We start from the raw sequence: 26277 nt of genomic DNA, 5'->3' as shown, positions 1-26277 counted from the left end.
ATATGCTGTTTAGGTTGGTCATAGCTTTTCTTCCAAGAAACAAGTGTCTTTTAATTTCATGGCTGCAGTCAACATCTGCAGTGATTTTGGAGCCCAAGAATATAAAGTCTCTCATTGTTACCATTGTTTCACCATCTATTTGCCATGAAGCGCTGGGACTGGATGCCTTGATCTTAGTTTTCTGAATGTTGAGTTTTAAGCCAACTTTTTCACTCTCTTTCACTTTCATCAAGAGGCTCTTTAGTTCTTCTTCGCTTTCTGCCATAAGGGTGGTATCATTTGCATCTGAGGTTATTGATATTTCTCACAGCAATCTTGATTCCAGCTTGAGCTTCATCCAGCCTGGCATTTCGCATGATGTATTCTGCATATAAGTTAAATAAGCAGGGTGACAACATACAGCCTTGACCTACTCCTTTCCGGATTTGGAACCAGTTCTGTTGTTCCATGTCCAGTTCTAACTGTTGCTTCTTGACCTGCATACAGATTTCTTTCCATGGTAGAGTTTCACTTCTCTTCATGGTAGAGTTAAAAGAAAAAAAAAAATTCTTGTTTTGGAAACTTTGCCTCTCAGACATATAAACACTTGCTTTGTGTTGTGAGAGAGAGATCAGTAACAACTCATACTGACTCCAGTAAATCTGCTTCTGAAGTTTTTTGCTACATTATCTTTCATAGTTGAAAATGTAATAGGTTGTATGAAGTTGGCCTTAGAATAGCAAAACCTGAAAATATCTGTCACTTTCTGATCCAAACATCTTATGTTTAAAATAGAAAGCTAAATTTTAAATTAATTATCAAATGTTATTCAGTTGGCCGGGATGAGATGGATGGATGGATGGCTTCACCCACTCAATGGACATGGGCTTGAGCAAACACTGGGAAATAGTGAAGGACAGGGAAGCCTGGAGTACTGCAGTCTTTGGGGTGGCAAACAATTGGACATGTCTGAGCAACTTAACAACAATAGCTTGTTTGTGAACTGGACTTCATATCTTTTAATTTGTTGCTTATGAATCAGTATTAGATGGCTAGTAGCTGTAATTCAGGCCTAGGACTCAGAAAGGAACTTCAGTTAAATGGGAAGTTTTGGGGTATATCTGGGGGCACCCAGAAGATTTTAATCCATGAGTCAGTGAGGGGACAGAAGAAAGCTGAAGTAGGTCCAATAAGAGAGCATAGGATAAAACTTTAGTTAATGCTTATCAAGAATAGAAATGCTTATAAAGAATAGAAAGCAAGGAGAAGGGTACTAAAGTGTTTTTTTGTTGTTTTTTTTTAATATCCAGATTGGTTATATTAAGAATCACTGGGTTACATTCAGAAGCTCTATCTAAAGGAGAGGTATCACATTACTCTCCTAAAATTGGGTTGGCCAAAAAGTTCGAGTTTTTCCCTAACATCGTGAAAAAAATCTGAATAAACCTTTTGGCCAAGCCAATATAACTTAATACATTCTATCTTCATAACAACTCTGTAATGTAGGTATTTTCTCCATTGATCAGCTAGGTAATAAAGGTCTAAAGAGGTGAAATATGATTCCAGGATTATACAAATGGATCCTATATCATGCAATCTTGCATCAAAAGTGGGATTTGTGAAGTCTTTCTTATTCTGAATCCCCTAAGAAAACCTGACAGTTAACAATATTCTGCCTTCAAGGAGCTTTCTCCTCTGACTAAATTGTGCTATCCTTTTCCCTTTCTTTTTTGGGGGAGTGTTGTTAGGCTCGGGGTGGGGGGTAGGGTGTGGGGGGGAGACTGATAGAAATGCATGGATGTGTAATTAGCTTTTATATTCATCTAGTGTTAGGAGACATTTTACTTTTGCTTTATGAATCATGAATTACAAGTAGAAGGGGACAAATAACAAGTGTATTTTTGTTTAAGAAACTCAATTTTACTAATTTTGCACTCATTGCTCGAACTTTTAGCACTGCTGCTAAGTCACTTCAGTCGTGTCCGACTCTGTGCGACCCCATAGACAGCACCCCACCAGGCTCCGCCGTCCCTGGGATTCTCCAGGCAAGAACAGTGGAGGGGGTTGCCATTTCCTTCTCCAATGCATGAAAGTGAAAAGTGAAAGTGAAGTCGCTCAGTCGTGTCTGACTCAGTGACCCCATGGACTGCAGCCTACAAGGCTCCTCCATCCATGGAATTTGCCAGGCAAGAGTACTGGAGCGGGTTGCCATTGCCTTCTCCACTCTTAGCACAGAAAAAGCTAAATGCTACCAAGGAATAATCAACAACACTGTGTTACATATAATATTCATGGAAATTCAGAGCTGAGGTTGTGTTCCTGTGGGGTTCCACAGCTAGATACTTGACATCCCACAATTTCCACCCTACTCCTAAGTCCGTTTAATTCACATTATGTGTAAGAATACTTACGTTAGATAATATATTTTAAATTATAACTGAGCATTTAAAAACAACCATACAACTACAAATCACTAATCCTTATTCAGTGAGATGAAACTGGGCTCTGAAATTTAAGCCAGTTTCTCAAGAGTTGACAACCTAAGGCAGAAGGCTGCAAAGTTTGCAGGAGAAAATTAGAAAGTGGGTTTCCCCGGAGCGTAGTAGAGTCATCAGGCCAAGATAATACTTCCCAGAGGTATGACCGCTGTGTGTGGGGGGTGGGGGTGAGGGGATGGGCGGAAATGCGTAGTACTTTGCAAGTCGGCCCCTGGGGACTGGGTTGGCTGACACCAGGTATGGCAGTAAAATTCTTGACCTCTAATCACAGCATTCTCCCCGCACCCCCCACCCCCCCACCACATCCTGCAGGACCTGTTGAAAAAGCATCGCTCCCAGGTTACTGACTTTTCTGATTTGACTTGTTCATTATTGTACAAGATGCGTGATAAGGAGCAAGAAGCTAGTTTTCAAGGCCTAGTCGAGTTCGAAGTAAGTCCACACCTCAGATGAACGTTGGGAGAAAAAAGAAATCTCTTTTATCCTATAATAACTTTGGCGAAATCTCCCCAAACCGAAATAGTTAAATGGTAAGCTCACTTTCATTTTTTCCTAAACAGTGCCACCTACTGTCCATTTGAAGTCATCAGGAGGCTTTTGGCGAGGACCAAAGAGAAATAAAGCAAGGGGGGAAAGGAAAGGAGAAAATTAACCCCCAGCCTTGGGTCCTTGGAAGAAAGATGCGAATAGGCCATCATGAAGCAAAAATAAGTATTTTGACTTGTTATCTTCTTAAAAGTCTCTCAAGAAGCAAAAGCCACTTACGCAGCTCCCTTAGACACGGCATTTTTTTTTTTTTTTTTTTAGCGCTCTATTCTGGAGTTCTCTAGAGGCCGATTTTTATTTTGTTATATTTTATTTATAATGCTCGCTGCTGGCGTATTTTAATGTTAGGGGATGAGGTTAAGGAAAAAACAATTATTTTTCTACTCTTTTGCCTACCCAAGGCGAAACTTCTATGTAAAGGAGAGTTTTGACACTTGACATCAGCTCAGAAACTTTTGAGTTGGAGGGAAGAAAGGGTTAACCAGTGGGAGACCAGTCACTGATTTTTTTAAAGAGTTTCAGCCGGCTTTCGGAGGCTCCAGGTGTACAACTCCCCCCCCCCCCCCCCCAGCTCTCCCTTCCCAGGGCCGTTACTTAGCCTAAGGGCACCATTTGGTCTTAAAGCAAATTACTTAAACAGAACTGGCAGTGAGTGCATCGCGATGTGGGAATCCCTGTAAGCCAGAAGAGTCAGGGATGTCTACGCAGCCTGGCCTCCCGGCTCCTCCGCTGGAGGAAAGGAGGGACTCAGGTGGTGGGACGCCTGTGTGCACAGCATTGCTCTGCACACGTTTGCAATCAAGTTAATTGAATTCATTGGAGTTTAGAACCGGCCTCGAGCTCAGAGAGAGCTTTGAATGGCCAATTTCTCTCGCCCTCTCCCCCTCCCCGCCTCCCGCCCGCCCGCCCGCGCTCCCAGTTCCCTCCCCTCCGGTTTCCCAGTCCGCACCTCCCTTCTCCACTCCCCTCACCCCTATTCCCTCCTCCGCCCTATTAAAACACCCACCAGCTCACTTGTTAAGACCCCCTTAAGTTGGAGGAGGCAGAAAGGCAACAACCGCGAGGAAGGAGAAGTCAAGACGTCTGGAAAGAATTACCCAGTCCTGGCTTCCAGCAGCCCATTGAACCAGGGACTTGAACCAGCCCCAGCCAAAGACATTCTCCTGATTCTACGCTTCCTGGGTTCTGCTGAGTTTTCACCAGGCTTTTTTTTTTTTTTTCTCTTTAATACAAAAAGAGAGCAGAGACTTTCCGATATTAGGGGAAAGGAACTAGAGCATAAAATAAAATAAAGTTAATTTATTTTCAAAGCACAGATAACATTTTCTTTTAAGAATTAGAAGATTGAAGTGCAACGGAAATATTAAAAAATACTAGTGATTTTATTTTAAGTGGGGGAGACCTAAACATTTGAGACTCCCCCATCCTTTTTAAATGTTGTTTTTAAATTTTTTATTTTTCTTGGCCGGTCGTCTCAAATTCATCTGATCTCCTATTACCTCAATTTTGGAAACTGCCCGCCACCGACCCTTCAGGACCACACAGACAGGCTGAGGACAACTTTATGACCAAGAGCTGAACAAGGTACGTTACACTGGCGCGATTCGATGAACTGTGAGGGTCCTCGAATAGGCCGGGGAGGGGGAAGACATTACCCCACGTTAAAGAGTTAAACCCAATTTTAAGTCAGTGTTCGACAGAAAAGTTTGAGGTCTGAACATTTCCAACAGGCTGCAAATCAGGGGATATTTCGGATCCCTGGCAGGCTTAGCAACCTATCCCGGGTCTTGTCCCATCTCTGTGGCGCTCGCCAGAAATCTGCTGCCTTTATGGGAACACAGGTAACCTCTTTGCCTGGGAAAAGCTGCACTTCCCGGGATGTACTTTTCCATTCCACATCTTCCGGAGCTGCCGAGGGGGCTCCGGAGCTAGGAAACAAGCATCTCCACTGTGTAAAGAAAATGCATTCCCCGCCGCCGCCCCCTTCTCCCTTCCATTCTCATCACTTCTCTTCTTTTTTTTCCCCACACACTCTGTGTGGGCAGGAAAGCCCTGAACAGCCTAGCGCGTTTTCCTTCTAAGTGGGAAGGAAGCCTGTTTCTTGGAATGCAAAGGGTTAAAGCGATCGCGGGTCCCAGCTCTGGCCCCAGGGAGGGAGGGTCCTTCGCTACCTCCGCGCGGCTACCGGCCTCGCTCGGCCACTCCCCTTTCTCCCCCCCCACCTCTTTGCACTCTCTAAACCCCATTTAAGTGTCAAAGTGGGTCTATGTGAGGCTCAGCCCGGCTCCGGAAGCCTCACTACTGCCAGGGGTCCCCGACCCAAGCAGTGGCACTGAGAGACCCGAGCGGGAGGAGAGCGCGCATCCCTTCGGTCGGCCGCCGAGCCCCCGGAGGCAGGGCGTGCATGGGGACCGCGTGCGGCTCGCAGGCAGCTGCACCGTCCCGGGAGCCAATTCCGACGTGGCATCGGGCACGCTGGCGCCTCTTTCCGCAGCTGCAGCGCGGGGCACAGTCGGGTGGGGGTTTTGGGGGTGCCGTCCCCAGCGCCCAGCCCTGGGTGGGGACGTGGGGGGCCACTGGGAGCCGGGGTTGAAGATGGGAGGCGAGCCAGAGGCTAGGTTGGGATGGATAATCAACACCTTGGGCGGAATTCGTCAAGCTGGTTCCCGCCCAGCGTGAGCGAGGGCTACAAAATGGGTCCCTGTGAACAGGAGGGCGGGTCTGAAAGGAGGGTCTGTGTGAGGGCGAGGACTGGGAGGCGAGAGGCTGTTCCTCTGGCCCAGGATACGCAGCCGAGGGGAAATGGCTCTGAAGGGATAATTAAGTCTGGAAAGAGGGGCTGGGAGCTGAGAGGCGGTGCCTGGAGAGGAGGGTTTACAAGACCCGGGTCCTATTACACAGGCTTAGGTGCCAGCTTCCCGCGGCCACTCCCTCCATCCCCCAAACTGGCCGCGCGAAGTACTTGGGAGTCACCAACCCCGCGCGCCTCTGGCCCTAGCGAGCTGCTGCAGCCCTGCTCCCAGGAGGTGGGTGTAGGAGCTCTGCCGGCTCCTCCCAGCCGGGTTCCTCACCCTTGGGGACCACTGCTGCCTGGTTTCTCCCGAACAGCTGCCCAGAAGGACTACACTTCTCCAGCCCACGTGGCTGGCCTGGGATTGCCTTTGACGTCACACCCAGGGGGGAGGTGTGACGCAATAGAGCGGGAAGCTCTGATTGGCCACCGAGGGCTTTCCCAACTGGCGGCCTGAGTATATATAGACTTTCAACTCTTCCTTTTTTTTTTGAGAGGAAAGCCAAGGAAGTTGGTTGTTGAGCTTTGCTAGGAAAGGGAGGCGACAGATAAGAACAGTGCCCATTGTAGATTTCAAGGTTCTCTCCGGCAGATTTCTCTTTTCAGTGAAGACATATGATAATGTACCTTTGAAAGTTTAAGAAAGATTATGATTTTTTATAAAGGTCATTTTAACAAAATATTTTGAGGGTCAGCACACATTCAAACATGCCAATGATGAAACGTTAAAGTTAAAATGTATATTTGTGTAGAATTGGGTAGAACAAATAGTTATGCCCATCAAACTATTTGTAGATACAATTGAAAATGTTACAGAATAGGTTTGAAAAGAACTCCTAAATTCTAAACTTTTTCCTTTCATTCCAATATGCACAGGTTGAATCATTCATTAAACTGGTTTTCACTGCATTTTTCCAAAGGCTAAATAAGATTATTCTGACAACTGAAATACTGTTTTTAAAATGCTTACTATATTCCAGCGGAGGTTTTCCAAATATTTTGGCTATTCTTTTAAATTTTCAATAGTTTGACTCTTTAAAGTACAAATTTTAGTATATATATTATGTCTGAATGAATTAAGCAATATGGGACTAATGATTCAAAATTCTAAGACATTTCTGGAGTCTAACATTATAATGAAGGTATAATTTCTCTTCTTTTCTTTTTATCTGTATAATACCTGAGCTGGGTGAATAGAAAAACTTCTTGTAGAAGTGTGACAAATGTACATTACCGGAGTTACTTGTACTGTGCCTAGAACTGGATCCTTTGTTTTCAGAGAAAGCTATGGCAACTATAAGAAGAATTCAGCGTCTTAAATCAATGACTAGTACCAAATCTGAATGCCACTCTCCTCCAAACAAAGATGGTGTTTAGTCACCTACCTTCTTGGAAAACAAGAATTGTGCAACAAATGGGTAACAGACTTACTAGAAAGTAAGTCATATCAAAACTAATCATTATTGTAATGTCTGTAGAATAGTCCCACAATATTGAATTTCATAAATTTTTTTCACACATGGATTCCTTACCAACTGAGATTGTTTTAAGAAATATTTCTTGAATTGTTAAATTCATACCTTCCACTGATTCATTTATTTTCTATGAGGAAAGGCCTTATTTATGGATCACTGGGAGAAACTGTTCAGCAAAGTTTTATCACACAGTTGTAGTTTTAATCTAAGAACAAGTAGCATATTATTAACTTCTTGGCTTTTATATAATGTGGGAGCTATAAGTTAATTGGAGAATAGAGCATAAGCCCCACTGTCCTTTTACAGGTTCTGTTTTTACCCATAGTCATCCAGGCTGTGTTCCACTAACAGGCTGTAAGGACAGAACCTGTGGCAGCTTGTATGACACTGAATAGGGGGACAGCTCCCTGCAGAAAAATCATTTTCATCACCCCAACTTGGTTTTAATCCTTTCCTCTGTAGCAGCAGTCTGCATAGACTAAGTATTATCCCACTGCATATATCTTAAATTCAATAATATTTTGAATGTTATCTATGTGGAGTTCATAATATACTCCGTGTTCACAACCTAGAAAAATGTCATTGAGTCAAAATAAATATAACTTCACACTCTTAAATTTTTCTTCAATTTAAATGTAAAATATTTAAATATGAATGTCTCTTAAAAGAATACAACTATACTGCAATTTATTTTAAAAATGAACAAGATGTAGTACACATCTAAATGGAATGCATCATAGGAAAAGCATAATCAAAGAAGTTTTTAAATAACCATAGTATAAGGCAAAATACAGTCTGGCCCATAAAGAAGTAAAATAATAGCTACTATTTATTACCTGTTTACTATGTATCAGACATTGAGGTAGATACTTGATATGAATTGTATCTAGTGCTCTGCCATGCCCCCAACAAGAAAACTCTATGGAAAAAAAACTTTGTCTCAGAAAAGTAAAGCAACCCACTCAAAATCACAGTGTTACTAAAGAGAACGAATGGAATTTAATCCAAGATTTCTCGAATATAACACCTTTGAGCTGGACTATGCTACAGTTGGACTAGTAATATTTTATGAGGGTTCAAACTGAGGAGAAATCACATCTGATCAAGAGAGATCAGTAAAGATTTCATGTAAGGATTTGACACTGGTATATATAGCCACATACGGAGTGAGGATTTCATGTCAGGTCTTTCTGTAATTTCCCCCCTTTGCCGCAGTGAACTTTAGGATGAAGCTTAGGATGGTGAAGCTCGGGAACAAATAGACAATTGGGAGAATGGGCATCTTAGGAAGCCGTTGATCAACACGGTACAAAAGAAGAGAAATCTGAAATCTAAAGTTCTGGATCCAGAGACAGCTCAGATGACAAGGTCTTTGAAAGGTGTTTTGCTGAACCCCTGCAGAATAAGCTCCAGGGTCTCTTCTAGAAGAAGTGCAGTGGTACTGGAAAGACAAAGGTCAACTTCAAAACCAGAGAGGAAGAGGAGGTGAGAAGGGGAGAAGGAAGGAGTGGGTCATGTGCTCTAACGTGAAGACTCCTGGGAAGCGTCATTTAGGTACTTCTCTTAGGATTTCTAGCTGAGGACAGTAGTAGGGGCAATACACCTGAGCGATGTGTATCTGTCCAAATGAAGTCATGAAAGTTTTCTTAGACTTTAACCTAATGATTACCAAACTTTGTTGCAATTAGTGTTACTTAAGGAGATTTAGAAACTCCTGACACCCTTGTAGCACCCCATACCAATTAACTCATGAATGTTGCAGGAGCCACACTTCTGTAATTTTTACAGATTCCCTGGGAATTGGATATACATCAGTATTTGGGAACCACTGCTTTTTAGCCTTTTGTTGACCATCCTTTCTAATCCACCATTTGCAGGCAAATAGCCAAAAGCAGAATATGTCTTTTTACAAAGAAATACATTTTCAGATGCCTTGCTAGTGTCACCTACCTAAGTTAGTATTTCTAACTCTAATCATTCTACATATGACTTGATCTATTTCTTCCTCCTCCCACACATTAGTTTAAGAGTAAGGAAAACCTATGTTCTAAAACCATTTCTGCTATTAGATGTGACCTTGAGTCATGCATTCACTAACCATATTTAAAAAAATATCTCCTCTTGTCCTTTATGCTTCTGTGTGTTTAAATATCAGCTGTAAGTGAAGGGACATTGACCTTTCTTTATTTAGAAAGGTCTTTCTTTATTAGATTTTGGACTATAGTGATGCATCCTGTGTGTCAGTCCCTGAGGTCAGTCTATTTCCCTCAGTAAAGCTGGTTCTAAATGTGTCTTTTAACCCTTTGTATTGAGATCCTAAGCAACAACTCAATACCTTGTAGAAATAGAAAGTGCAAGTCACTTTATAACTTGAGTTATGTTCCTTTATGTTGAGATACTAATGCCATTAATATTCCATTGACTCTATAATAAATATATGTATTCCTTACCAGTAATCCTGCAAAAAGTTATCATTCCCATTTTGCAGATGAGGAAATGAGGCTCAGAAAGTAGAGACCAAAAGGGATTTACACTTTATATTCATCCTTGTTCAGGTGACTATGTTGAGGAGACTACCTACAATGCAACCTACATCCGTCCTTCTTCTAGACACTCAACTGTGGGTAGCTGTGGGGTTAAAATCATTAAAACGAATAAAATTATCTATACCACTAAACATTTTTAAGTTTAGAGGTATCAGTTGTCCAAGGACACCTGGCTCATTCATAGAACCCTCAAGTGGTTTGTTGAACAGCTAATATGAGGCAGAGGGAGTTTGGACTTGAATCCATTTCTTCCCTGTCCTGCTATCCTTTCCACTATGTCAAAATTATTGTTAACTAATAAACAACAACTTAAAGGGGTGGAGAGTCAGGCTGAGTAGGTGGTTACTAGTAGGGTAGTAACCCATGGAGAGCTGACATCACTAAGTTGTAACTATTGATAGTTTCCTTTCAGGTATTGAAATGAGATCCATCTTTTAATCTCATAATTAGGTGAAGTCACTATGATTAGTTCCATTTTAAAGATGAAGAAGGGTTTCCCAGCTGGAGCTGGTGGTAAAGAACTCACCTGCCAGTGCAGGAGATGTAAGACGTGGATTCAATCCCTGTGTTGGGAAGATGCCCTGGAGAAGCAAATGGCAACCCACTCCAATATTCTTACCTGGAAATTCCAATGCACAGAGGAACTGGCAGGCTATAGTCCATAGGCTGCAAAGAGTGAGACAAACCGAAGCGACTTAGCATAGATGAAGAAAGTGAAGACGACAAGTATTACATAATTTGTTCAAGGTTACCCACTTTTGAAAGAAACCACTGAAAGACAGTTGGGAGTCTATTCCAACTCAGTATGGTTCCAGAGGCCAATATATATGGATGTGCACACTCAAACACACGCATACACATACACTCATTCACAATCACCAGCACCAAGACACAAAGCAGTGTGTAGATTAACGGAAAATAAATATTGTAAGACTACTTACAATAGAGGTTAAGTGGAAAACTACTTAAGAGTTTAAATGGAAAAAAGATGACCTCATTATCTCTTATACCCCAAGCTTGACCCTCAAACTCATCTGCTTGCTTAGACTGCCACTTAAAACTTCAGGAAATGCTGTTGGGGATCATTTACCTTTTCTAACTTTTTTAGCCAAAGGTCTTCTAGAGCTGGTTGGATACCCCTTCCCCCGCCCCCCCAACCATTACCTTTAAATAGCTGGGTAAGAAATTGTAGAACTGGTTTTAAAAGAGAGAAAAATCTGCTGGATGAAGGATACCTTGAGGGCTCAGCATATTCACTGCCTCTGCAGCACAGACAGAGTAAGGCCCTGTGATCTGTCAGGCAACATGGACTACTTGAGTCTAAACGAGTATTCACTTATTTAAAATGTATTTATTGAGTGCATACCCTGTTTTATGGGCTTCTAAGAGCTTTCCTAGTAGTTCAGACAGTAAAGAATCAGCCTGTAATTCAGGAGCCCTGTGTTCAATCTGTGGGTTGGGAAGATCCCCTGGAGAAGCGAATGGCAACCCACTCCGGTATTCTTGCCTGGAGAATCCCATGGACTCCCTGGCAGGCTACAGTTCATCGGGTTGCAATGAGTCAGACAAGACTGAGCGACCAGCACACTCAGTACAGGTGGTGCAGTGGTTAAAGATGCTGCTTACCAATGAAGGTGCCTTGAGACTTGGGTTCAATCCCTGGGTCAGGAAGATCCCCTGGAGAAGGAAATGACAACTCATTCCAGTATTCCTGCCTGGGAAATCTCATGGACAGGGGAACTTGGTGGGCTACGGTCCATGGGGTTTCAAAGAGTCAGCCATGACTTAGCACAACCACGACCACTCTGTTGTATAGCACAGGCATAGACAGTTGATTGAGATACACAAGTTCCTGTAGTCAAGGAGTGTTCTTAGCGTAACATAGAAAATTAAGCAGGGTCGGGAGCAGGGGTTAGGTGGGATGAATTGGGAGATTGGGATTGACATATGTGCACTATTGATACTATATATAAAATAGGTAAGTAATGAGAACCTACTGTATAGCGCAGGAAACTTCACTCAGTGCTCTGTGGTGACCTAAATGGGAAGGAAATCCAACAAAGAGGGGATATATGTATATGCATAGCTGACTCACTTTGCTGTACAGTAGAAGCCAATGCAGCATCATAAAGCAACTATACTCCAATAAACATTAATTAAAAAAATAGAAAGTCATGCAGGGTCAAGGGAGATAGTGACAGGCAGTGAAGAGATATCAGGGAGGAGGAATTACTTTATTTTCATTTATTTTTAATATTTCCTTTTATCTTTTCCTTTTTAAATTTTTTTGTTGGAGTAGAGTTGATTTACTGGGGGAATTACTTTAGAAGGAGCGGTAAGCTAGGACCTCTCAGAAGAGGTGTCACTTGACCTAATGTCCACAGCCTTTCCCCGATGCTGACTCGACTCATCAGAATTCACTTTAGCTTCTCCCTGATCCAAAATGGAAGCCCCCGTAATGAAGGCTGTGGGAACTTTGTTCTCACCACTCTACCAGGGCAATGAGAGCAGTTGTTATTCTCTCTCATCCACCTTTTGCTCTCTGGTTAATAGGGGAAAGTCAAAGGGAAGGAATGGTGCCCAGTGCTGCCCAGTGGCCTATAGAGTCCCACTTGGGGTCTATGGGCAAACAGCAAGGCTTATATATGCTCTACAGGTAGAACCTATGGCACTGTCTCCTCTTGATTTTCTAAGTAGCAGTAAGTACACACTATGACTAAAGATGGACTTTCCTGGTGGCTCAGTGGTAAAGAATCTACCTGCAATGCAGGAGCCGCAGGAGACTCAGGTTCTATCCCTGGGATGGGAAGATCCCTTGGAGGAGGAAATGGCAACCTACCCCAGTATTCTTGCCTGGAGATTCCCATGGACAGAGGAGCCTGGTGGGCTACAGTCCATGAGGTCGCAAATAGTCAGATACGACTAAAGTGACTTCGCATGCACCCATAGCTGTATGTACTTGTGTGTCTCAATCAACTGTGTATTCCTGTATCCAAAAAACAGGTTTAGCACAAAGTAGGTATTCAATGAATACATTTTAAACAAACGAAAAATCCATTTAGACTCAAGTAATCAGTGCAGACTGACAGAGCCTAGGGCCTTCTTCTGTCTTTGCCTTTCTTAGAGTAAAACAGGATTTTGACTGTTAGCATTAAGAACAGCACTGCTGTTGCCTAAATAGAACCACCAGCCAATTCCCTTTGGCACCACATCTTTCCAGGTTCCTTTGGTTGTAGCCATGTAGGAAAATACATGAGCCTAGAAATCTCTGGGAATTGGCTGTTGTATCTGTTCCTGAGTGCGTATCAATACTCATTTTTCTATAACAGCAGGAAAAAAGTTTTCAAGTTCTTTTTTAATCTTTCCTTACACAACACGCTTATTAACCAGAAACAAAAGAATGCCACCTAATTTTTCATGAAAGTTCAAATCTATTCAGCCAATATTTACTGAAATTAGTCTAATCACCTGGCATTTATGCCACCATGTGAATTGGGGCAAGTTTTGTGATTTGGGGCAAGTTACTTAAATATTCAGTCTTGGCTGCCTCATCATATGTATATGTGATTTGTAACATGAGATTAACAGTATTTTATATTTACTGTTAAAATTACGTAGGACTGATCCCTATTCAAGAAAACAAAACCTGACTCTATGCCTGGAGCTTAGAAATCATTGACATCACAATGATGCTAATGATATTATGAATAAAGTTACATCTATCATTCAAATATTTTCTGAATACCAACTGTTAAGTCCAACAATATTTTATGTCCTTGGGGGACCTTAGTGAAGATAATTATATATATATAATTATATATTATGCTCAGATGGTAAAGAATCCATCTGCAATGCAGGAGACCGGGGTTTGATCCTTGGGTCAGGAAGATCACCTGGAGATGGAAATGCAACCCATTCCAGGATTGTCTGGAGAATTCTATGGATAGAGAAACCTGGTGAGCTACAGTCCATGGGGTCACAAAAGAGTCAGACATGACTGAGTGACAGATAACTAACACACAGATACACATTATGTATATATACACACACACACATATAATCTGTTGACTTGGAGTATACATTATGGTGCACCAAACTTTTTTTTAACATTTGGTTTGGCCTAGAACTCTGTGCAGCAACTTAAAAATTAATAAATAAAGTCTAATAATGGGCAAAACCAAGTTTTATATTTTCAATATTTTGGGAAGGCAGATTTCTAAGTCTTTCTATCAGCAAGTGATCTAGGATGAAGCTAACCATATTTTCCAATTTAGCAATAAACTATGTGTCTGGCAAGGAGGGTTTGCTTATGAAACAGAGTGTTTGAATTGGGGATTGTCTCAGAAAGTCTCACACATATGGTGCCCATATCTCTGAAATTATAAAGAAACACATCCTGTGTGTCAGTTCCTGAGATCAATCTATTCCCTCAGTACAGCTGGCTCTAAGTATGCCTTTTAACCCTTTGGGCTGCACTGAGATGCTGCTTGTGTCACACTAGGCAGCAACCCAGACTTCCCAGAAATAGATTCTACTGCTGCAGTTTACTAGCAACTTTTCCTAGGCTGCAGAAGGACATTCTGTGGACTCCTATGATGTAAGAGGGTGTTCCCACTTCAGCAGCGGCCAGCAGATGCTATGTGAACATGCTCTGTGTCTACATGTGCTGATAAAAGCAAGGAAAATGTGAATAATGGAAAAGAATGGCAGGCAGTTCTTTTGCTGGCTGTGGTGATTTGAAACACAAGCAGAACACACTTCTAAGCTTCTCCCAGGCAGAGTGTTTTCGTCCCCTTGAAATTTTTCACTCTTGTGAGAATGACTCATGTCTTGGAAAAGACAAGTTCCTAGTCTGGTGCTCCCAGCACCTTCGGCATTGGTTAATGTACACTTTGGGAGTTTTCAGCATCCGGCCAGTGGTTTTAATTAACAAAGGATGCTGTGCTCTCTTGCCTTTCACTGAAAACTCAGCATTTCACCATTGTCCAGCAGCTTGAACTTTTCCATCTGTGTCATGATTACCTTTATCAGGCTCACATGTTACATACTATGGTGTCCTATATAAGTGCTAGAAGTGGAATGCACATTTGGTTTTTTGTTTTATTTCTAGCTTCCATGTTAGCTGATATTTTAAACTGTATTGTATTTCTGAACACTTTGATTTTGTTCCTGGTTGTTGCCCTGTGAAGGGTCCTTGACAAGTATCATCATCTCCATTTAGCAAAGGAAAATAATGTCTACAAATTCAAACCCTGGTCTCCAGCCTGCTTTGCATTGCTTGAATTGTAATGAGCTAGAGAAACTAAAGCCAAGATTCATAACAGGCACACAAACATAAACTCAGAAATGATTTCTTATTAATGTGAGTCCAAGGCAGGTATTCCCGATCGATGGCATTAGTAACTGATTTCCTTCCATGTGGCAGTTCAAGGGCCAGGCTCCTTCTATCTTTGGGCTTTGCAATCTCCAAGGACCTGTTCATGTGTATGTCAAGATTGTGTAGGGAAAAAGAGATATTGCAGCACGCCCACTCTATCCCTTAAAAGCCCTACTGGAAACGGCACATTTCAAAATTCCAAAGACTGGAATGCCATGGCCACGTCAAGCAGATTTCTCAGAAGGAGTGGTAGTACAGTTGGTGAGCAGTCACAGTAAGTTACCCTAAAGCATAATGCACTCAGGACCACCTCAGTGATGACCACAAGGCCTAGAATGTAAATGGTGTCACTTAGAGTTGAGTGATGTGATGGCCACACAGCTAGTAACAACCAAGATGTTAACAGATTTTATGTCAGCACTCAATTTTAAGTCTTAATGTGGAATAGGAAAATATAAATAATATATCCAGGAAGAGATTTTGCAGAGATAATTACTTAACCCAAGGTACTTTTGAAATAAATTTACTTCACTTTTCAAAAACTAGCTGAACTAAAGGGAAAGGTTAAATATTAATTATATGCAAATATGACAAAACCCCTGAAGTTGGTGTAAATGATTGAAGGTCATACAAATTATGTCCCTCATTAGAGTTCATTCTTGGAAGGGGAGGAAAAAAAAAAAAGACTTCAGAGGGAAACCTATGATACTGTGATTAATTCTAATAAATATAGACTTGGGCTTTGGCATAAGGCCCTTAAAATGCTTGGCATTTCCTACAGATTTAGAGATGTCTTTTGTTAGGTTCATGAGGTGACTTTTGGGATAACTTCCATTTTCTTGCCCAGATAAGTGGGGAGGGGAGACAAGCTACAGATGGAGTTTAATTGACAATGGTCAATGATATAATTAATCATTCTATGTAATGAATTCTCCATAAAAACCCCAAAGAAGAGGGTTCAGCGATTAATGGACATGTGGCAATTTGGGGAGAGTGATGCATGGAACTTTCCCCATACCTTGCCCTGTGCATCTCTTCCATCTGCGTATTCCTAAGTTACATCTTTTTTATATTAAACCAGTAATTCGATGTGTAAACAGGTTTCCTGATTCTGTGAGTCCTTCTAGCAGATTAATTGAACTCAGGAGGGGAGTTCATGATCCTCTGAGTTTTAACCAGTTTATCATAATTACAGGTAACAACTTGGGCTTGCAACTGACATCTGAGTGTGGGTCTGTGAGGGGCCAGTCTTATAGGATGGAACCTGTGGAATCCGATACTGTCAGGAATATGATGCCAACATTGATTTAATTGTTGGACACTCAGCAGGTGTCCAGAGAATTGTCTATGGCATTTATAGGAATATGATCCCGGAAACAAGACCAAGCACCTTGTCTGTGGTCATAATTGGAGATGCTTTGAGGAGTACAAAATATATGATCCTCTTGTACTCACATTCAAAATATTTCAGAAGATTCATAAACTGGGGAGGAGTACAAAACTGGATATTATTAAGAACTGAAATGTGTTTTAAAGTCTAAGTTGTTAAAATTCTTCAGACAATAGAAAATTTACCTGTTGAATTAAGCATGATGCTATTTCTTCTTTAATTATATAATTTACTTCTGCAAACATTTATTGTGTCCTTGCTGTGTTCCAGTAAAGTTCCTGATTACCAGGTTCTAACTGGCTGGTGTGGATGATGGATGAAGGAGACAGTCATATAAACAAAGGACTATAATTTGGAATTTTAGGAGCTTTGATAAATGTCTGTGTAGGATATCCATGCATAAGGAAGTTTTAATGGCAACAGAGACTTAGGAAATAATCCAGTCTAAATGCCCTTATTTTACAAATTTAAATTTTTTAAAATTTTATTCTTTATGTGTATTTATTTATTTGGCTGTGCTGGGTCTTAGTTGTGGAGTGTGGGATCTTTGATCTTAGTTGCCGCATCTAGTTCCCTCACCAGGGATCAAACCCTTCCCCGCTGCATTGGGAGCACAGAGTCTCAGCCAGTGGACCAGCAGGGAAGTCCCTAACAGATTTTTCAAGACTGAAGCCCAGAGAGAAAAAGTGACTGGCTCAAAGTCACGCAGCTAATTGATGGAAGAGCTAGAACGATAGAATCCACGTATTTTTATGGTCAGCCTCAGTTAGCTGCATGGGAAAGATGTGAGCTGAGGGATTTGCATCAGAGCTGAGATAAAATGAAACGTAAGAAATTGAGCAAGGCCTATGAATTTTGAAATTTCACTGGTCAGTATTATGAGTGAAGGAATATGATGGTGCAAGAGTGCATTGATCACTAAAAAAATTTAGGTATTATGCTTAGCTATGACCACACACACAGAGTACATCCTTAGATAAATGATCTAATGTACTAAAAATGATGCATCCGTATATTTGTTTCATACATTATATTTTTCAATGGTACAATGCACTACCATCTCATATGATGTTTGAAAGAGTCCTCTGAGGTGTGCCAAAAGGACATTCTTTTTTTTTCCTTCTTAAACACTTTTTTTTTCAGATCATTTATTTGGCTGTATCGTGTTTTAGTTGTGCTATGTGGGATCAGGTCCCGACCAGGGATCGAACCTGGGTGCCTTACATTGGGAATGCAGAGCCTTAGCCACTGGACCACAAGGGAAGTCCCCAAAAGGACATTCTTATCTCTCTTTTGCCAATGAGATGCAGAAAGTCACTGAACTAGTTAAGTGAGAAACTCAGGGTTAGAACACTTGGAACCAGTGTGCTCCCTGTGGTACCCTGTATGCAAAGAAATGTGGGGCAAAAGTGGTTAACCAAGTGTATTATGTGGTTATTTTACAGATGCATTGTGAGAGATTTCTATGTATCCTGAGAATAATTGGAACCACACTTTTTGGAGTCTCTCTCCTCCTTGGAATCACAGCTGCTTATATCGTTGGCTACCAATTTATCCAAACAGATAATTATTATTTCTCTTTTGGACTGTATGGTGCCTTTTTAGCATCACACCTCATCATCCAAAGCCTGTTTGCCTTTTTGGAGCACCGGAAAATGAAAAAATCTCTAGAAACCCCCATTAAGTTGAACAAAACTGTTGCTCTTTGCATTGCTGCATATCAAGAAGATCCAGACTATTTGCGGAAATGTTTGCAATCTGTGAAAAGGCTAACCTACCCTGGAATTAAAGTTGTCATGGTCATAGATGGAAACTCGGAAGATGACCTTTACATGATGGACATCTTCAGTGAAGTCATGGGCAGGGACAAGTCAGCCACTTATATCTGGAAGAACAATTACCATGTGAAGGGTCCTGGTGAGACGGACGAGTCACACAAAGAGAGCTCCCAGCACGTCACCCAGTTGGTCTTGTCCAACAAGAGTATTTGCATCATGCAAAAATGGGGTGGAAAAAGAGAAGTCATGTACACGGCCTTCAGAGCACTGGGGCGAAGTGTGGATTATGTACAGGTAGGTCTCCACATCTGCCAGGACAAACATACATTTAAATAAAGCATCTTTTGTATCGCTCCAGTCATATGCTATAGCCTGTCCTTGTCCCTTTTGGACACAGTACTTCCTTCAGTTCATCTGAAAACAGCGTGACTGTTGAAAGCACATTCTGAAAGAGAGAAAAAAAAATCTTGTAAAACGGTTAAAACTATCTATGAAAATGCTTACTTCGTGCAATGTGATTGGTTGGAAGTGAAGATTATTTTGAACAGGAGACCCTTCCTTCTCTTCCCCTCCCTTACCTTCTCTCCCCCCTTGGTTCTGCCAAATCAATTCCAACGTCATTTTCCACACTCTTAAACTCTCCAGCAATGTAAGAAAATAGTGTCTGCCCCAGCAGAAGGAGCTGGAGAAAATCTCCAGGACCAAAGGAAGGCTATAAAATATTTTTCACAGAAGCTAGGCAAAATGGGGGCAATGAAAATTTTAATTGGAAAGTATAGAAATTCAAAAGTAAGACACCAAGGAAAAGAAAAGAAAAAGGGAAAAGGAAAACAAAAACAAGACCAAAAAAAAAACAAACCCAACCTTCTCAGAACAAAATCTAAGTCATGTTTATTTCACTCCCCAAACAGCATTACCTCACTCCTTGCAGCTTGACCTTTGAAAGCATTTGTGATGGTGTTGCATGAAAATTAGACAGGCTGTGTCTCTTCATTAATTTCCCAACTGCTAACTCGAGGGTTTTTTCTCTTCTAGTTCTTACTGAAGCTTGCTTCTTTAGAACATTAGTAGGGCTCCTGTGAGTTTTCTAGTTGTAATTTTCTGCAGATATTTAAGTTAGACTTTGTTCACGATGATACTGAGAAGAGAGAAATTCTCTTGACTTCAAATATATGTTCGACACTCTTCCTCTTTTCTTAAACATGAAACCCTTGTTTTTGGAAGATCCATCGTATATTTTAGGGCAATTTATCTACACAGAGTAATGCCCACTGGATCTCTGAGTAATGGGTCGGGAATGAGCACTGGACTCAATTCAACTGACTGAGATTCTAGTTGCAGTTATTAGTAACTGGTTGACCTTGTACAGGACCACTTCCCAAATCTCAGTTACCTGGTTAGAAGATACCAATCTCTCAAGGGATTTCAGATAATTATTTCAAATTATGAATCCAAAGGAGCTAAGCAAAAGTTGCTGATAATGGCATTGTTCATATTATTAAAGCATTTACTGTTAATAGAGTATTATTTTTTATATGATCATGTAGTCCTTATGCCGGAGAAGGCAATGGCACCCCACTCCAGTATTCTTGCCTGGAAAATCCCATGGACGGAGGAGCCTGGTAGGCTGCAGTCCATGGGGTCATTAGGAGTCGGACATAACTGAGCGACTTCGCTTTCACTTTTCACTTTCATGCTTTGGAGAAGGAAATGGCCACCCACTCCAGTGTTCTTGCCTGGAGAATCCCAGGGGTGGGGGAGCCTGGTGGGCTGGCCGTCTCTGGGATCGCACAGAGTCGGACACGACTGAAGCGAGTTAGCTGCAGCAGCAGTCCTTACGCAAATTATAGTACATTTAAATTGCTAATTGACATGTCAGTTGTTAATTTTACTAATAGTTGAATAATTAGAAACATTTCTTCAGTTTATACCATCTGTGTAAATCTCCCTTCTAGGGAGTTGATTTCAACCCCTAAGTGTCTCCTATTTTCTAAGACTTTCAAAACAAGGCTGATGAGTTAACTCAGGACATTTTACATACATGACCAGATGAGAGAATAAGATAAAACTTTTACAGTAAAGGATGGCTAGGGACCTTACAGAAGATTTGAAGAATGAAGCTCTGGCCCTAAAATGAGAAGACATCTGTTTTGATGTTTTGCCTTTAATTCTAGTTAAAACAATTTACGTTTGTCCTTTCTAATCAACACGTCATTGTGTAGTTCTTCTTCTTCTCTTTTTAACCTGCTTCTCCCAAAGCCCCTTCTTCCATCATTTTGTTTGGAATTTTGTTTGTATCCTTGGCAACTTGACTTGGGCCTGTCCAGGAAAAAATAATACAAAAAATATAAAATGTTAGAGTAGAGTTTTTGCTGGTGCCCTAATCAGGCTTGAGAACTTTCCTTCCTTCAGCATGATGTGTCCAGATAGACTGACCCTAGCAACACCTGTTAACTGGACCCCGAATCCTCTTGAGCCTTATAGTCCATTCAGAGCACTCAAAGAAGGGTAAAAAAATCTTTTGGCATTCTGAAACCAGTAAACTCTATCCTGCCATGCTTCATCAGATTCCTTGCTATTTTAACCATTTGTGCCCTGTAAAAACAGAAATTGTGTGAAATTCACTCTAATATAGTATTCTCATCCTTTCTTCTGACTGACCCAGGGTCCAAGAATTGCAGAGCAGAAGCCCCAGGAAGACCAAGGTGGGAGGGGGTCAAGGTTTTTGGCTCCTGAGCATTCAAGTACTTGGATGTGGGGTTCAAGTTGGTTAGGGATGGAAGGAAACAACGTTCAGGTGCTAATACACAAGAGAGAATGGGGACTAGGGGAAGAAATTGACCATCTGCTCTTACTTGCTAACCTGGCTGGAGAACACTGCTTAAGTGTGCAGAGAGATGGCCAAAATGATTGGCTTCCAGTTGCAGCTGGACCCTCGGCACTCATCAGCACTCTTTTCACTTGATCTTGAGTAGATGTCTTGCTTATTCCTCTCGTGTCTGTTATTTCATGTCTTTGTCACTCTCCCAGGGCCTTACCCAAACTCCTCCCTGCTTAACTACAAACAGATGATTTTGCCTCCTACAAAAGAGAACAGCAAAAGCATGGGCTCTGGAGGCTGTCAAGACCTGACTGTCTTCTGCTTATAGTTTCAAGGGTCCCCAGCCTCACCCCCTATCTCAAGGTTAACCTTTCTACCTACACTTCTGAGCTTTCTGGATTGGCTCCCTCTGGTCTCTTTCAGAACAAGGCTTTATTAGTTATCACCTCTTTATATCTCTCCCCTCTATCTCTGGCCTTCTAGAGTAATTACTTTTTCAGCCTTGTAGCCACTCAAATAATAAGTGCCAACATGGAATATTTAGGGAAGCTTTAGTCTAAGACAAGCCCAGCGTGGTAGGAAATTCATCTGTGATGCTAGTGGCTGCTTCCAGAGATGAGAAGATAGAAAAGTAGCAGAAGAAAAATAACAAAGAGAGAAAATAATATATAGGGAATGAGAAAAAAGGAGAATAAGGAAGATTTTCTTAATTTTCAATCAATGCATTTTCTGGAAAAACTTTCAAAGATGTAGAAAGTTGCAAAGAGCAAAACTAAAGTCATCTGCAACAGAGATGGGAGAGAGAAATTAGGAATTAAGGATGAACAGATAACATACTACTATATATAAAAGAGATAATACAGATGTACTGTATAGCATAGGAAACTATATTCAACATGTTATAATAATCTATAATAGACAAGAACCTGGAAAGAATACATAGGTATAGATTTATAACTGAATCACTTTGGTATACGTGAAACATTGTAAATAAGCTATACTTCAATGAAAAAGAAAAATCATCTGAAGCAAATACATGACCCATGTATAGATTATCAAATTTAATACTTTTCAGCATATACTTTTCTATTTTTCCTTATTTTAAAAATAATTTTGAGATTATATCACACTTGCCTTTTGTATTTCCTGAAAAATATCAGAAGACTTTTAAAGTATCTTTTGACATCTAGATTTGATAATCATATCTCTTTTCACCGAACATGGATATTACCACATAAGTGGCTACCAGTCTATGTGACAAAGGAAAGGAAAAAAAAACAAACAGTATCATCTGATGCCTCTATTAAAAATTTCCCAGGTTAAAAATATACAATAAGTATGAGCATTTTCCCAAAGGGAAGATTATAGGAAGCAATTTTATTATTAATTTAATCTGGCAGTACCCTTGCTATCCAATATTCTTTTGAGAAGGAGAAAAGGAAGATTAAATCATTCCTGATAGTCGAGTTGACCCTAAATGTTCATGGATTCTGTGTTTGCAAATTAGCCTAATGAATAAAAATGTATTTATTACCCCAAGATCAATAGTTGCAGTGCTTTTGTGATTGTTTACAGACATGCTCAAAGTGGCAAAAAAAGTGAGTCACCTGATGTAAATGTTTCCAGCTGAGGTCAAACAAGATTATGCTTAGCCTTTGTGTTTCAACTTTTATACTGTAAACAAGTTCTTTAGTCTATTTAATAACATGCTTTTCATATTTTTGTGCTTTTTGTTGGTGATGTAGCTATTTAAAATGGTCCTGAAGTGAAGTGCTGTCTAACGTTCTGAACAAAGGCTATTAGCCGGGATTTCCTGGCTGTCCAGTGGTTAGGACTCCTCATTTTCACTACCAAGTGCACAAGTTCAGTCTCTGGTCGGGAAACTAAGATCGCAAACTGAGTTACAGTGCTGTTGGACATGAGTTCAATGTGAATGAATCAACAATATATATTAACTAAGGTGGCCCAAATGAACACAAATAAAACAAGGTTAGGTATTGATCACTAGGCAAAACTGTTGTGACCAGAGACTTTGAGGAACCTAACTCTTCTGTACTTCTGCTGGAAGCAATTTTCTGATGTATGCTAATTCATTGTTCATGGAAACTTTGTAGTGTATTACTACCATGGATAATGAGAATTGACGGAGTATAACATTTGATTGGTTCCTATTTTCTGAAAATTTCTGTTGGGCCTTGTTGAGAATGTTAATGTGACTTTATGTTCTTCATTTTAGAGGATGAAATTAAGAGCACATTGACATAAGAATGGGGAAATCTGAATTCTTGATTTAACTGATTACTTGCTATGGGCCTCAACTGGTACAACAGATGATTTCTGAGATCACTTCCAGCTCAAGACTCCAGTTTAGGGCTGTCTTAATTTCTTCCTAGCAACCTACCTATGCTTTGCAAGAGTATATCATTAGACTTTTCTTTTCATTTTTAATCTACGCTTTTCCCCAAAGTCAGGTTCTTGAATGTAGACTCTTACTTAAGGCCACCGTTATGAAATTTCCTGATTCCCTTCTTTAGAATGGGAATTCCAACCACTTGTAATAAAGGGTGTTTCCTGGCTTAAGTCTTAGAGGTGACAACATTTGGTTTCTCATTTTCCAGCTAGCTTGTCACCTTTGCTTTTGTACCATCTGTAACTTTCACTCATATATAAACTTTCCTGAAAAAAGAAAAGAGAATAACCAAACGACTCCTTTTTCACCTTAAATAAATATTCTAGGGTGCCTGAAGGCAAATATTTTATAACACTTTGGGTAACATATTCTACCAAAGAGCAACAAATAACAACCAAGTTGTTCAGGTGTCTATGATTTAGTTCAGTTCAGTTCAGTCGCTCAGTTGTGTCTGACTCTTTGCGACTCCATGAATTGCAGCATGCCAGGCCTCTCTGTCCATCACCAACTCGGGAGTCTACCCAAACCGATGTCCATCGAGCCAGTGATGCCATCCAACCATCTCTGTCGTCCCCTTCTCCGGCCCCCAATCCTAACCAGCATTTGGGTCTTTTCCAATGAGTCAACTCTTCGCATGAGGTGGCCAAAGTATTGGAGTTTCAGCTTCAACATCAGTCCTTCCAATGAACACCCAGGATTGATCTCCTTTAGGATGGATTGATTGGATCTCCTTGCAGTTCAAGGGACTCTCAAGAGTCTTCTCCAACACCACAGTTCAAAAGCATGAATTCTTTGGTGCTCAGCTTTCTTCACTGTCCAACTCTCACATCCGTACATGACCACTGGAAAAACCATAGCCTTGACTAGACGGACTTTGTTGGCAAAGTAATGTCTCTGCTTTTAAATATGCTATCTAGGTTGGCCATAGCCTTCCTTCCAAGGAGTAAGCGTCTTTTAATTTCATGGCTGCAGTCACCATCTGCAGTGATTTTGGAGCCCCCCAAAATAAAGTCTGAAACTGTTTCCACTGTTTCCCCATCTATTTCCCATGAAGTGATGGGACCGGATGCCATGATCTTAGTTTTCTGAACGTTGAACTTTAAGCCAACTTTTTCACTCTCCTCTTTCACTTTCATCAAGAGGCTCTTTAGTTCTTCTTTGCTTTCTGCCATAAGGGTGGTGTCATCTGCATATGTGAGGTTACTGATATTTCTCCCAGCAATCTTGATTCCAGCTTGTGTTTCTTCCAGCCCAGCGTTTCTCATGATGTACTCTGCATATAAGTTAAAAAAGCAGGGTGAAAATATACAGCCTTGACGTACTCCTTTTCCTATTTGGAACCAGTCTGTTGTTCCATGTCCAGTTCTAACTGTTGCTTCCTGATCTGCATGCAGGTTTCTCAAGAGACAGGTCAGATGGTCTGGTATTCCCATCTCTTTCAGAATTTTTCACGGTTTCTTGTGATCCACACAGTCAAAGGCTTTGGCATAGTCAATAAAGCAGAAATAGATGTTTTTCTGGAACTCTCTTGCTTTTTCGATGATCCAGCGGATATTGGCAATTTGATCTCTGGTTCCTCTGCCTTTTCTAAAACCAGCTTGAACATCTGGAAGTTCATGGTTCACGTATTGCTGAAGCCTGGCTTGGAGAATTTTGAGCATTACTTTACTAGCATGTGAGATGAGTGCAGTTGTGCAGCAGTTTGAGCATTCTTTGGCATTGCCTTTCTTTGGGATTGGAAAGAAAACTGACCTTTTCCAGTCCTGTGGCCACTGCTGAGTTTTCCAAATTGGCTGGCATATTGAGTGCAGCACTTTCACAGCATCATCTATCAGGATTTGAAATAGCTCAACTGAAATTCCATCACCTCCACTAGCTTTGTTCGTAGTGATGCTTTCTAAGGCCCACTTGACTTCACATTCCAGGATGTCTGGCTCTAGGTGAGTGATCATACAATCGTGATTATCTGGGTTGTGAAGATCTTTTTTGTACAGTTCTTCTGTGTATTCTTGCCACCTCTTCTTAATATCTTCTGCTTCTGTTAGGTCCATACCATTTCTGTCCTTTATCGAGCCTATCTTTGCATGAAATGTTACTTTGGTATCTCTGATTTTCTTGAAGAGATCTCTAGTCTTTCCCATTCTGTTGCTTTCCTCTATTTCTTTGCATTGATCACTGAGGAAGGCTTTCTTATCTCTCCTTGCTATTCTTTGGAACTCTGCATTCAAATGGGAATATCTTTCCTTTTCTCCTTTGCTTTTTACTTCTCTTCTCTTCCCAGCTATCTGTAAGGCCTCCTCAGACAGCCATTTTGCTTTTTTGCATTTCTTTTCCATGGGGATTGTCTTGATCCCTGTCTCCTGCACAGTGTCACGAACCTCTGTCCATAATTCATCAGATACTCTGTCTATCAAATCTAGTCCCTTAAATCTATTTGTCACTTCTACTGTATACTCATAAGGGATTTGATCTAGGTCATACCTGAATGGACTAGCGGTTTTCCCTACTTTCTTCAATTTAAGTCTGAATTTGGCAATAAGCATTTCATGATCTGAGTCACAGTCTGCTCCCAGTCTTGTTTTTGCTGACTGTATAGAGCTTCTCCATCTTTGGCTGCAAAGAATATAATCAATCTGATTTTGGTGTTGACCATCTGGTGATGTCCA

The 26277-nt window shown here is 41.0% G+C and overlaps 1 protein-coding gene across 1 annotated transcript in view; it reads left to right on the top strand.

Annotated features, from left to right (window-relative positions):
• Positions 1 to 4072: 4072 nt before the first annotated feature.
• HAS2 (hyaluronan synthase 2) overlaps positions 4073 to 26277 on the top strand; it is a 33110-nt gene continuing 10905 nt past the window's right edge. Inside the window, exons 1-2 of the mRNA XM_081497065.1 lie at positions 4073 to 4607; positions 18048 to 18674. Coding sequence (XP_081353191.1) covers positions 18048 to 18674 — 627 coding nt within the window. The 5' untranslated portion in view covers positions 4073 to 4607. The remainder of the gene's footprint in view (positions 4608 to 18047; positions 18675 to 26277) is intronic.

The sequence above is a fragment of the Giraffa tippelskirchi genome, chromosome 6 (assembly GCF_054371585.1).
Source record: "Giraffa tippelskirchi isolate mGirTip1 chromosome 6, T2T-mGirTip1v1.2.pri, whole genome shotgun sequence".
Classification (NCBI taxonomy): domain Eukaryota; kingdom Metazoa; phylum Chordata; class Mammalia; order Artiodactyla; family Giraffidae; genus Giraffa; species Giraffa tippelskirchi.
This window is presented reverse-complemented; position numbering and strand designations above follow the sequence as displayed.